Here is a 12,690-nt window from a genome sequence, read left to right as displayed (position 1 = left end):
ATGGGAAAGACTGTTGATTAGATCATTTAAAATAAATGATGTTCCAGAGTGTGGAAATTTACTGTATATAAAGGCTGGAAAAAAAATATTAACTAGTGTCATACACATTGGCTTTTCCCAGATTCTTTTCAGCAAATCAAATTTCAAAACAAAAATCATTGGTAAGAATTTTAAAGCAACAGAATTATAACATTCTCCTCTTAATTAGCCCAAGGATAGTTAAAACTAGATAGATCTCTGAGCATTGCTTTTTACTCTCAGTTTCCAGAGATAAATTTTATTTTTTGGTTTGACACAAATGCATGTTTACCTCTCTGTAATGTTAGGTCTACTTGTTAGTGGCGGCTTGGCTTACTGTATGGACTATATGTATACTAAAGGAGTTCAGTGCCAAATTCTAAATTTATGTCAAACTCGAAATGGTAAGTTAACTTGGGTGATATTTTACAGTAAATTACATTTCTTCTGCAAAGACTGCCTAATGCCCCAACTAAAAGACTGCAAAAACAAAAAAGTTTTTTGTCTGGAAAAAGATTCCTAATGTTTTACTTATGAAGAGAAACAAAGTCTAATTTAAAGAATTATTTAGGGCAGTGGTTCCCAAACTTGCCTTATTCATTAGCATCACCAAGGGAGCCTTTGAAACGCACTCCCTAAGTTTTGGGTATTTTTTTTTTCAAGCTTTCCAGGTGATTCCAATGTGCAGATAAATAAATTAATACAAATTATCCAATCAGGAGAGAGAACAAAGATTGAGGCTAAACAGAGCCTCAGAGACATGCAGGACAATCTCAAGGGATCTAATATAAATCTACTGAAATTCTAGGAGAAAGCGGAAACAGAATGAAGAAATGGCCATAACTTCCCAAAAGTCAACTTACTGATCCCAGCAGCTCAACAAACCCCAAGCACAATACAAAGAAAACTATACACCTAGACAGGTCCTAGTCAAACTACTAAAATACAATGATAAAAAAGCCAGAGAATAATACATTACATACAAAAGAAAAATGATAGAAAAAACAAAAAATGAATGTTCCTCAAAAACAATGGAAGCCACAGCCTGTCAGGATCACTTGGTTGGTCAGAGAGTGTCCCACAAAGGTTGTGGGTTCGATCCTCAGTCAGGGCACATACAGGAACTTACTGATGTTTCTATCTCACTCACTCTCTCTTCCTCTATGTCTTAAAAAAAAAAAGGAAGACAGAAAAAATGCCTTTATAATAATAAAAAAAAGATTATCATGTAATTCTCTTTAGTAAACTATCCTTCAAAGATAAAAGTAAAATAAATTATCTTCAATGAACAAAAACAAATGATTTGTCACCACCAGGCCTGGACAATTCTCAAGAAATTCCTTTAAGCTGAAGAGAAATGACGTCATTTGGACAGACACAAATGTAGACTTAAAAATGGTAAATATTTAGCAAATACAAAAGACTGTATATATTCTCTTTTCTTAATTTTTTCATAAGACACAAATCCAAACATATCAGTAATTGCATTACATGTAAATCAACCAAACATACCTTATTATCAGGCTAGATAAAAAAAAGACCCAACTATATGCTATCTCAAAGGCATGAACTTTAGCCTGACCAGGCAGTGGCGCAATGGGTTAGAGCTGAGGATCCAGGTTAGAAACCCTGAGGTTGCTGGCTTGAGCACGGGGGATCACAGACATGACCCTGTGGTCACTGGCTTGAACAAGGGGTCACAGACTCAGCTGGAGCTCTCAGCCCCCACCGGTGAAGGCACATGACAAAGCAATCCGAGTTGATGCTTATCAACTTCCTGTCTATCCCTCCCGCTCTCTCAAATAAGAGAGGGATAAATTTTAAATACAAATAGGTTAAAAATAAGCAAATGAAAAGAAAAACCATGCAAATACTAAGCATAAAAATCACTTGTTTGGCTTAATTTTTTATATTTACCCTTCCAATTACATTTATTATACACATTTTTATCACTCAGGATCTTTACCAACTTCAAAAGGTAAAAAGTAAAACAAGCATTTTGCGGAGATTTTTTTTCTTAAACCTTTGGGTTTCATTTGACCACTGACATTTTCTTTAACGACTCATATGGCTTCTTCTCTCCCCTTTCTGGTATGATTCACAAAACATCTTAACTAGAGAAGCCTTTTAGGATTTGCTGGTCTCCCTTATCTGTACTTGAAGACTTCCAGCCTTTGATCTAGCTGTTAGAGCAAGTAATGATTCTTACTCACCTTTATCTCATCTTTTGCTTATTTTGTTCCTTTTATATACTTCATTTCATTTTTGGTTTTATCTATTTGTGACCCTGAGGTGGGACCAGCCTACTCCAGGCTGATGTGCCCTTCAAAGCTGTGCCCCTAACAGGTGACAACACTACACCTTTTCCTCACTTTTCTTATAATTCCTAGTTGTTTTACTGTTTCGTTTACAAAAAGTCTGAGTTTAGCTTTTCCTACAGTAAGGATTTTCTAAATAGTTTCAAAATTAAGACAATCTTAAATGGAGAAGTTTTTCTACCTTCTTTAAACACTGCTGACGCTGATGCTCCTTCAAACTTAAAGACAATTCACAGCTGGGTCAGGGCTGGAAGGAATGACTGTCATAACAAAGAAACCTCATACTGAGCATGACTACAAAGAATGGTTTTGTGGCATGTGACACACCTGCTTAGCCATAAGTGAAAGGAACACCACCAATTAATTCCCTTCTGGCCGTCCTGGCTTCAAAGTAACCGTCTATCCCAACAAAGTCCATTTGTGTGTAACATCATTTTCTGGCCAACCATGACCTTCTAAAATAAACCTAATAAATTAATAACCTCGCAGAAAGAAGGCAGAACCCCACTGTTTCAATCACTCCAGAAAAAGGTTTAAAAGGTGATTTCTGTACAAATTAACGCTAAATTTGAACGTCAAGTCCTTAACTAACTGTATCACTGAATAAAGTTAAAAGGTAACATGAAAGAGGGGCAGTGCTGAGACTGCTTAGGTTGTTGTTTACTTCTGAAAACTTAAGCCATAATCAGGTGCTTTGAGACCTTTTAACACTGTGCTGCATGTCTTAAAATATGCAGCACAGATTACCAAGGGATTTAGTGGTTTGCCAAACACTGAAGGAATGATTTATTTCAATTTGCCATGCAGTTTTAAGAAAAGCTTTACACCTCCTATCAAGAGTAAATATCACACATCCTGTTTATACATACTGGCTTGTTGTCCACAGTTCTTCAAAGAATGGCTGACACCCCCCCTTAACTCACACTCCACCCAACCCCCAACTTCCTCTCATTGGTGTGATAGATTCCTACTTGATTTTAAGAAGCACCTCCCTCAAAGAAATACTCTGTGTTACAGTAAATTTAAAAGAAAATACTTTATTATGTCATGAACAAAGGACATCAATCAACTAGATTCATACTTGTTTGAAAAAAAAAATGTAAAATTTATTAGCCAGTATATGGGCATCCCGTTCCACATGGAGAAGATGCTATAGGTACTAAGTATTGCACAGTCTGAAAAACACCAACAAAACAAAACAAAAAAAAACCAAAAAAAAAAAAAAACCCAAAAAAGGGAAGGGGAGAAAAAAAAATCACATGATCATGGGAACCATCTCACATTATGAATAATCTACCAAGAAACATTAAAAAAAAAAAAAAACCCTTTGTTTCTACAGTAGCTTTGAGTTTATAGTTGTTGGAATGACTGTATTCCACTGAAGACATCTCAGTAACAGGAAGCTTCATTTTAGCAATCCCATGTGCAAATATTAATAAAAAAATATATAAAATAATGCAATTCATCTCTTGCCATCACCGCGGCAATCATAACATTTGTGAGAACTGTTTTGATGAGAAGGGTTAAGCTGTAAGTTTTGCCTGAAGCTCCATCTCTGCAGCCCGTTTGAGTGCAACATCCACTAGAAGCTGAAATCCACTAAAATCCTGGTTGAGGTCCGGTGGAGTAGGGGGAGGAGTGTTGAAAAGACCGCTTTGTGTATTTGTACTTGGTCCAGATTTACATGTGTCCTCAGGGTACATGAGGGAGGTGTCTGTAAAGTTGCTGGCTGCAATCTGCTGTATATCTGTGTTTTGTCCCACACCAACTGGCTGACACAGAGAGAAAGGCACATCTTTCAATGCAGTCACAGTGGTATGACAGATCACTGACGGACGAGCCAGAACTGATCCTGGAGACGGTGGCTTCGGGGACAGTGGCCTCCCGAGGGCTGGGTTTGGTCCAGCTGTACAGGAATGAAATGGGCTCTCCTCTAGAGTTGGAATGAAGTTTTTGATGCCCATTGCTGACTCCACAGAGCTCGCTTCAGAAATCTTGGCCCCACGGCGGGAAATTGTGAACTGATTTGGATCTTTGCCATCCTTTCTCAGCATGTCAGGGAGGAGCCTGCGGCGGGCGTTGATGAACCAGTTACAGACCTGAAATCACATGAGGATTCTTTAACGCTCAGCATACATGCTCTTAGAGCCTTCCATAGATACCTAATTAATTTCTTTTTGCTTATTTAAGAGAGCATGAAAAGGCTTATCAGAACTTACAAAGTTATTCCAACGTATTTGAGCCCAGCCAAGAAAGAAAACTGCTTCCTGTCATAAACCTGCTCCTCTTCTAATACAAATTCCCCCTTTTTTTGGGTCTCATGATCCTTAAACCTTTTTAGGAGGAAGAAAAAGATATAAATTCTCAGTCTTAAAAATGATTCTAGGGAGGGAGGTTTACTTTTTGACTCTTCCCCATATTAACCGATTACCTACTGCCCCAGCATTTAAGTTAATCAACTACAGGAAAATCTTTCCTGTGTGAAAGGGCCACACCCCCCAGATACTGATTTTTCCCAGTTCAAATCACTGTGTCAACAGACATTAATTACCTCACTGAGGTCTGTCCTTGTTTAAATATCAAACCAGTTTCCTGGGTAATAGACTAAGATTTAACCTCCTTTTCATGTTTGTTACATAAAGGAAGGCTCTTTTAGGCATTAAAGGAAATGTTATTTGACAGATGACAGTCAAGTGTTTCTGTTTTTCTATACAGCCAGTTATTAGCTATCAGCGCTAGAAAGTTTATAAGATATTCCTTTTTGAGTCAGGAGGCACTTAATGACTTGATGTATAGGAATGCTATAAAATGACTTTAGAGCCCTGGCCAAATAACTTGGTTGGCTTGAACATCATCCTAATAACCAAAGGTTGCCAGTTTCAATGCCTGGTGAGGGCACATACAGAAACAAAAACAGATCTATGTTCCTGTCTCTCTCTAGAATCAATAAACAAATTTTAAGAATTAATAAAAATGACTGCAGGAAAAAAAGAGAAAAAAAAGAAACCTGTGTGCATATACCTTGTGTTCGTGTTCCTTTTCCTTACCTGTAGTGTAGAGAGGTGTGTTTGTTGGGACAGTAACGCTTTCTCTTGTTCTGACGGGTAGGCATTGTATCGATGCTCATATAGCCAATCGCGAAGAATCTGCACAGATTCCTTGGGCAGGTTGCCCCTTCGCCTTCTCTTGCCCGAGCCAGCAGAAGAGGAAAGGTCCAGGGGGATGTCCATGCTGTCATCATCCTCAGTCTCGCTGCCAGACACTGCAACAACACCTAGGGGAAAGGACAAAGGCCGTCCGTCAACTGCTTTTATCAGCAGAGCACCTACTGCAAAACTCCTCTCTTGACCATTTAGTGTAAACATGTTTTCTCAACTACTGAGAACCAGGGGAAGAACAGGGAGTGATTTCTACCTGAAATCTCAGAGCACATGCAGCAAAATATTAGGAGTAATTTGACTAAAAGCACATTCTAGGTTCTCAACCAGTTGTCAGATGCCTTGCCCTACCCACTTTCCTGTAGGATCTAACTTTTCACATTCCTTTGGAAGGACACTCAGAAAAGTCTTCCATGTAATCCAACAGGAGACAGCTCCACCCAATGCGAAGAACAGCTTGCCACCTGTGCGTAGGAAAGGTGCTGCAGCAGATGGAATGTGCCTAACGACCTGCTCTTTGAGGTTATTGCTATCTAGGATAAATCTAACGAATATATCCTATTGTACATTTTAAATGCTTTTCTTCCTCCTTCTTACACTGCATGTTTGAAATAAAAGGGAAGATATATATGTTTTTTCACTAATACAAGGAAGAAAAATGACACACTCAACCCAGTTAGTGTGTAATTTTCCCCCTAAAGTGAGAAGCGGGAAGACAGAGAGACAGACTCCTGCATGCACCCCAACCAGGGATCCATCTGGCAAGCCCCCTACGGGGGATGCTCTGTGCCTATCTGGGGCCTTTGCTCTATTGCTTGACAACTGATGTATTTTAGCGCACCTGAGGTGAGGCCATGGAGCCATCCTCAGCCCAGGACCAACTTATTCCATCCTAGCCATGGCTGCAGGAGGGGAAGAGAGAGAGAGAAAAGGGGGAGGGGTGGAGAAGCAGATGGCCGTTTCTCCTGTGTGCCCCTGAACAAGAATTGAACCTGGGGCACATCCACATTCTGGGCCAACACTCTACTACTGAGCCAAACAGCCAGAGCCCCAGTCAGTATTCTAAAGATAAAATGTATGTCAAACTTTTGCCAATTTCATGGTCATTTCTTTTTCATAGTTATTTACATTTATTCAAAACTAGACACCTTGCTGTTGTGTTTTTTAAACAAGACACCTACTTTCAACAGCCAGTACTAATCACTTTTTTACTAAATACCAACAACCAATGAAGTTTTCAGTGTTGTTACATAAAAATATTTTTCTATTATCACTTTAGTAAGAGGTCAAAGATGCATAAACTGAATAAAACTTTAAACTTCAACTGCCAGATTAGTCTGAACCTAGAACACTACATATCAATAAGCAGAGTCATCTTAAATTACACGACACAGAAAACTGAATATGCAAACCCAAAGGAAACTCTCTTTTGGCTGTTAAGTACTTTAATCCTACCAGAAATTTTAACAATTCACAAACTACAAAGAATATGCAAATCACACATAGACTGAATTCCACAAAAATTTGGCCCTGTAGACATTTAAACATAATTTAGAACTTTCAAAGGGTATGGGTAGGCCTAACCTGTGGTGGTGACCTGGAAAGCTGAGGTCACCAGCTTGAAACCCCAGGCTTGCCTGGTCAAGGCACACACAGGAACTTCTCCCTCTTCCCCACTACCTTTCTCTCTCTCTCTCTCTCTCTCTCTCTCTCTCTCCTCTCTCTAAAATTAATAAAATGTCAAAAAGAAAGACATGAGCAACTCAGTGACTAAAGAAATACATCCTTTTTTTAAACAATCTAAAATTTAAATATAAATTATCACATGCTTGAACATAGCAGTATTTCTACATAAATAAAATCAATTACAAATAACTATGTATTCTTTGTTAACACAAACCTAATTGAGTGGTTTACCTGTACAGAGAATACACAGAACATTCCTCACAGTTACAAACCACCCAACATCCTTCTGAGGATTAAAAAAAAAAAAAATCCTTTTAAAGCCTTTTAACACAAAGAAAACTCAAAAAGCTACACATTCAAAGATTTGTTGATGAGATACCTCCCCCCAGTTAATTGAGTCTGATTACTTGATGACACATGGTTAGTTCCAGACGGCAGGGGGCAGAAGGTACTGGAGGAAGTGCCCACAGAAAAGGCAAAACCTTCTCAAGACAAAGTAAAACCAAGTTCTAACAAACAGCAGGATGATCTTGCAAATGCACTTTATTTAGCTCAGGGCTTAAGAAACAGGCCATCAGTCAACTGCACAAGAATCCTACATTTTAACGTTTCCTTTCCTAGGAGCTTTCATTAAACCGCTTAAAATAAATAAATAAATAAATAAATAAATAAATAAATAAATAAATATTGGGTAAGAGGTAGCTATTCATAAAAAAAAAAATCCTTCATAAATTATGAATGAGTTCACTTTACATTTGCAAAAAACAATCTAGCTTTTTAAATCCAACTTTTTAATTGAATGACCAGAGCAAATTTGTTCAAACTCAACATTTGAAAAGCCACACATTCTTCTCAAGGCTGTTATCCTCCATCCCTTATATAATTTTTTAGAAGTGTGAAAATCTGCTCATTAAGCAGTGAATTCTCAACTGTAAGTTGATAATAACAAAGAGTTTTAAACAAAACCCTCAAGTCTGCACTTTGATCTGCTTACTTAAGTTTGACAAGAAGCCTGATGTTTCAGAATAGGTTAGTGACACAGAAAAGCAGGTTTCAGTTAAGCAACACCAAACTGCAGTGCGACTTTACTCTGTTCTCAGTTCATTTAAGTAAATGAATGCCAGGCCTCTGGACCCCTTAACAAATATTTCCAATATGTGCACAAAAGCTGAAGTAACAGGAAGTTAAGACTGCAGTTTCTTGGCTACACCAGCTGATATTTCACTGCAGCAAACCACGTTTACTGCTGTCAGGACTATTTTCATTAAAAGTCTCCCTCTGGATTGTGGCTCAACTTGGAAAAACAAAGACTTTTCCACGTTACTCATTTCCTATTGTAACAGAGCTTTTGAAAAGTTTCCCGGTTACGACTTGTTTCCAAACGTCCTTTCTGCTTACACTTTAAAAAATGTGGTTGGGGGAGGGGTGTGGGTAATCACAAGCCTCTCTCTTACTCCATCCACAGACAAGGAAATGTTGTTTAGATAGAAAACCAAAAAGATGGCCTATGGCTCTCACAGCTCTGAAAAACAATCTTTCCTTTTCTGAATAGAAACTGGAGGTGCGAGGGAGACCCAGAGAGACAGTGGTTGAAATCTAGAAGAGGCTAGAAAATTACTTAGAAATAATAATCGAAGAAGTTTAAATATACAACTCAGAAAACTCAAACCTAACCTAACAAACTTCCTGATCAGAACATCTCAGAAGTGAGAGGAATCGTAATAAACTAAACCTAAGGTTACGGTGTGCTTGGTTGGTAGCAGCAACAGAACAATTTTAAAGCAAGAATTCCACATTATCTCAGAAACGATGAGCAGAAACTTCGGGGATTTTCCTCAACGAACCTTCTTTCTGCTTGGCTTAAAGCCATTTAGAGAGATCTTTTTTGGCATCCTCAGTTTTCTAACATTATTATCACAAACCAGTCTTCCCAAATACTAGGCTCTGCGATTGAGTTTAAAATGTGTTTGTTTTCCAGAAAACTTGAAAAGATGTTGAGACTTGTATAAAATAGACAAACAATAGTCAACCCCACCAGCCAGGCGGGACAGATTCCTTCCAGAGTCCTTGCTGAGCGACTCTGAACGCCGGCTCCCACAAAGGTAGTTGGGGTGGGGGTGGAGAATCCTGGAGGCCGCAGGAAGGAGGGGCCCAGAAGGGAGGACGACTCGCCAGCTTTTGTTCTGGCGAGTTACTTAACCTCCAGCCTCCACTCAATCGGCCCCTCCAACTGTACGAGTTAGCACAACCAGGACCTCAAGAGTTTCAGATTACAAGAAACTAGACACGTTGCCGCGAATCCCTACATTCTGAGGGGGCCTGCCCACCCCCGTAAGATTTACCAAAAAAACCTAAGAAGAGAAAGAAACCCGGCAACCTCGGCTCTCTCCGCTCTAACGGCTGTTCCGAATCAGTTGCAAAGTTTCCCCTCCACCACCGCACCTTTCATTGTTTCCATGAGTCGGCGCTCAGTAGCAGGACCCGGCGCGCCCCAGGCTACTGACCCCGGATTCCCATCCGGAGTCCGGCAGGTCCCAGCCTCATTCCTCTGGTGGAGAGTGGGGGAGGACGCAGGGAAAAGGGGGCGGCTGGAGGGGGGGTGATGCCCGAGTGTCCGGGGGTGGCGATGCTACTGAGTGCTGGAAGGGGATTGGGACAATGGGATTGGGGAGGGGGGCGTAGGTGGCCTAAGGTGCCGGGGGATTGGCGAGCGCAGACGGGGTCCCTGAGTGTGTTGGGAGCACCTGGGCGGGCCCGGGAAAGGCGAAGGGCGCACAGGGAAGGTACTCAACAGTCTAGCGCAGGTGGAGGGGAGTAAGGACCCCGGAATGCTTTGGGGCGGGGGGAGGGGGTCCGTCGAGGCTAACCAGCTCTTCCCTCACCAGATTCCAAACAATGGAGGGGGGGGGGACCCCGGCGGAAACCCAGCCTCGCGTTCGGCTTACAATTACCACTTCAAAAACACCCCCACCCCAGTTTATCCCAGGGAGTCCCAGCGCCAGCGAGCAAACGCCTCCAGTCGGGATCTAGACCTGTCAGTCCTTCAGCAGCAGACACGGCCTTCCAGGGCCCCCCTGGGTGCCCAGAGCCAAACCTCTACGCCCGGCGTACTCATCATTCTGTCCGTTGGGGAGGGGTCGGCAGGAAATCCTACTATCAACCACTACGAAAGCCCCGGGTTTTGACGTTTAATTTTACTCCCACTGCGAAAACATGAGGTGAGGCGTGTTTCAAAGTCACCAGCCCAAAATAAAAAGAACGGCACCGCAGGGTAGAACGGGGCTTGAGCAACCGATTCGGGTTTGGGGCTGCCCCACTCTAGTTTGACTGTTTTAACTGTATCCGCGGGACAAGTCTGAAAGAATGTGCAGTTACAGAAACTATGGGGCGCTCTTGCGCGTGCGCAGCAGCGCGCCCCCTCCCCCGCGCTGGCTTCCCTGAGTGATTAACTTCTGTTTTGAAACACTTCACATAAATCACAACAGAAAAGCCAACTGTGGCCCACGACGGAACATCGGGGTACCTTCCCGTCAGGGACTCAACAGTTCACTTCAAGAGGGAGCTAACATTCTTTGACCTTTCCTGGTGGCAGTTTTTTTTTTTCCCTGTGTATTTTGTTTTGAAACCAGATTGACGGCAACTTTTAGTTGTAAGGCTTCCAGAACGCATCGTGGAAACAATGACAGACTCCTGTGCTTACAACCAAGCCTCCTTGTCATACTTGGGACTCATTCTGACTGCACGCCGTTTTAAGCTGCTTGCCCCTCAATCCTAACTCTTCATCTTGCCCGAAATTCTCTGTGGGAAAAGTTTGAGAGACGAGACCGGGAATTTTTTAAGCCTAACTTTCCGAAGTTCCTTATTACCGAGGGCGATTTGGGGGCCAGAGTCGCATTCCTTTGATTGTGAAAACACTCCATCCGCAGAGAAGAGAGTGCTCGGGCCTAGCTCGGGGGGAGTAGGGTCCCCGAGTCCGAGCCTAACTTTCAGACAAAGGCGCTCCCGGCCGCCGCCAGTCGCGTCGGGCAGAGGGGAGGGGGAACACCCCAAGCCGGGCCCAATCCTCCCCCCCACTCCGCCCTGAGAACGAGCGAGAAGCCACGCGGTCTCTCGGCAGAGCGTGGGGTGTCGGCTGAGACAATGAAACTTGGAGCCGCATAAACAAGGTGGCGAACGTGTTTCTTGACAACGTGCCAGCAGCGTGGAGCGGCCCGTCTCCCCACAACAGCCCCTCGTGTTTTGTCTAGAGGGAAAACGGTAAGCCATTTCAGACGCAGCCTCAACAAAGAGTACGGCCGCGCAGAGCGCTGCGGCTGGAAAGTCCACCAAGTCACTCTCGCCCCGAGCCCTGTGCGGCCCGGCGAACACGTTTCCTCGGGACTCGCGCCCACGGGGCAACAGCTCACGGAGCCTTACCTTTCTTGCTTTTCATTCTGGAACTCCCCGTCCAGCGCGAGGCACTGCTAGGATTGGGGTGGGGGGCAGGAGCGGGGGCGCTGGGGCCAAGCGGTTGTCCTCCTTCCCCGCGGACTCTCCCGTAACTTGTAGGACGCGCTTCAGTAGTTATTGCTAAACAAGGCGCTTGGATCCCAGACGCCCGCTTCTTGGGTGGAATTCAAGTGACACTTAGGCTTCCTCTTGCCGGGATCTTCTGGCAGCTGGCCGGGGGCTCTCCCTCACGCAACTCGCTCCCCTCCCCACGCCGCTCCTTTGTTCCCCGCTCCTGCTCGGCGCACCTCGGCGCTGTCAGAGTGAGAGAGGCGCGGAGGGAAGGTACAGGAGGTCCTGCCTCCGCCCCCAGCCGCCCGCCCCGTCCCCCGCCCGCCCAGCCGCTTCTCCGCCCCTCCCCCGCACCTTCCAGCCTGGGAGGATTGCACGAGGCCCGCGGCCGCGCTGCCTCACTCTGCGCCCCTCACGGCCGCTGTCACCGTCCCTCGTGGGGGCAGCGGAGTCCAGAAACCCGAGACTTTCTCCCCGCTGCGCGCACGCCTCCCGCATCCCTCTTTTGGCCATAGCCGTACCAGCCTTGAGCCCCGGGTTTCTCCTTTGGACCTTTCTTCTCAGAGCTGATGAGGGTCCGTTTGGTTAGGAAATTGCAACAGATGGCTATCAGGCCGCCCCCTCTTTCCCCTCCTCCACCACAGAGGAAAAAAGGCCCCCCCCCCTTCCGTTTCTGACAGCTGGCCCACACTCCACAGTCCCGGCTCTAGCCACGGGAGAAGACAGCCGCTTCTGATTCAAGGGGCGGGGCACCGTAGGAAAAGTATTCAGGACAAGAACCAACTTCTTCCAGAATGCGCGGCTGCCATTGACTCGCGGGCGAGTCGCGTCGCACCGCACCCTACACCTCCCGGGGCTCTGCCTCCAACAGCAACAGTGCGGGGAGGGTGTGGGGGAGGATGAGACACAGACACCCTAGCGAATGACTGTTCCCTCGGGCTAAAAGCTGCGAGTTCCGGACTGGATTGCAAGGCGGTTTCGAAATCTAACACTGCGACGGACACTTGTCA

General features: G+C 44.1%; 1 protein-coding gene and 1 long non-coding RNA gene across 2 annotated transcripts in view; one reads left to right on the top strand and one right to left on the bottom strand.

Annotated features, from left to right (window-relative positions):
* Positions 1-3,417: 3,417 nt before the first annotated feature.
* On the bottom strand, positions 3,418-12,354 carry TGIF1 (TGFB induced factor homeobox 1). Its single transcript, XM_066247231.1, has 4 exons — positions 12,202-12,354; positions 11,597-11,923; positions 5,384-5,610; positions 3,418-4,435 (listed from the first exon to the last, which is right to left on the bottom strand). The coding sequence occupies exons 2-4, from the start codon at positions 11,610-11,612 to the stop codon at positions 3,860-3,862; spliced, it is 819 nt and encodes a 272-aa protein (XP_066103328.1). The 5' UTR covers positions 11,613-11,923; positions 12,202-12,354; the 3' UTR covers positions 3,418-3,859.
* LOC136315542 (uncharacterized) overlaps positions 10,664-12,690 on the top strand; it is a 21,397-nt gene continuing 19,370 nt past the window's right edge. The window contains exon 1 of the long non-coding RNA XR_010727521.1: positions 10,664-11,437. This is a non-coding gene — a long non-coding RNA (uncharacterized lncRNA). The remainder of the gene's footprint in view (positions 11,438-12,690) is intronic.

Source organism: Saccopteryx bilineata, chromosome 11 (genome assembly GCF_036850765.1).
Source record: "Saccopteryx bilineata isolate mSacBil1 chromosome 11, mSacBil1_pri_phased_curated, whole genome shotgun sequence".
NCBI classification, from domain to species: domain Eukaryota; kingdom Metazoa; phylum Chordata; class Mammalia; order Chiroptera; family Emballonuridae; genus Saccopteryx; species Saccopteryx bilineata.
This window is presented reverse-complemented; position numbering and strand designations above follow the sequence as displayed.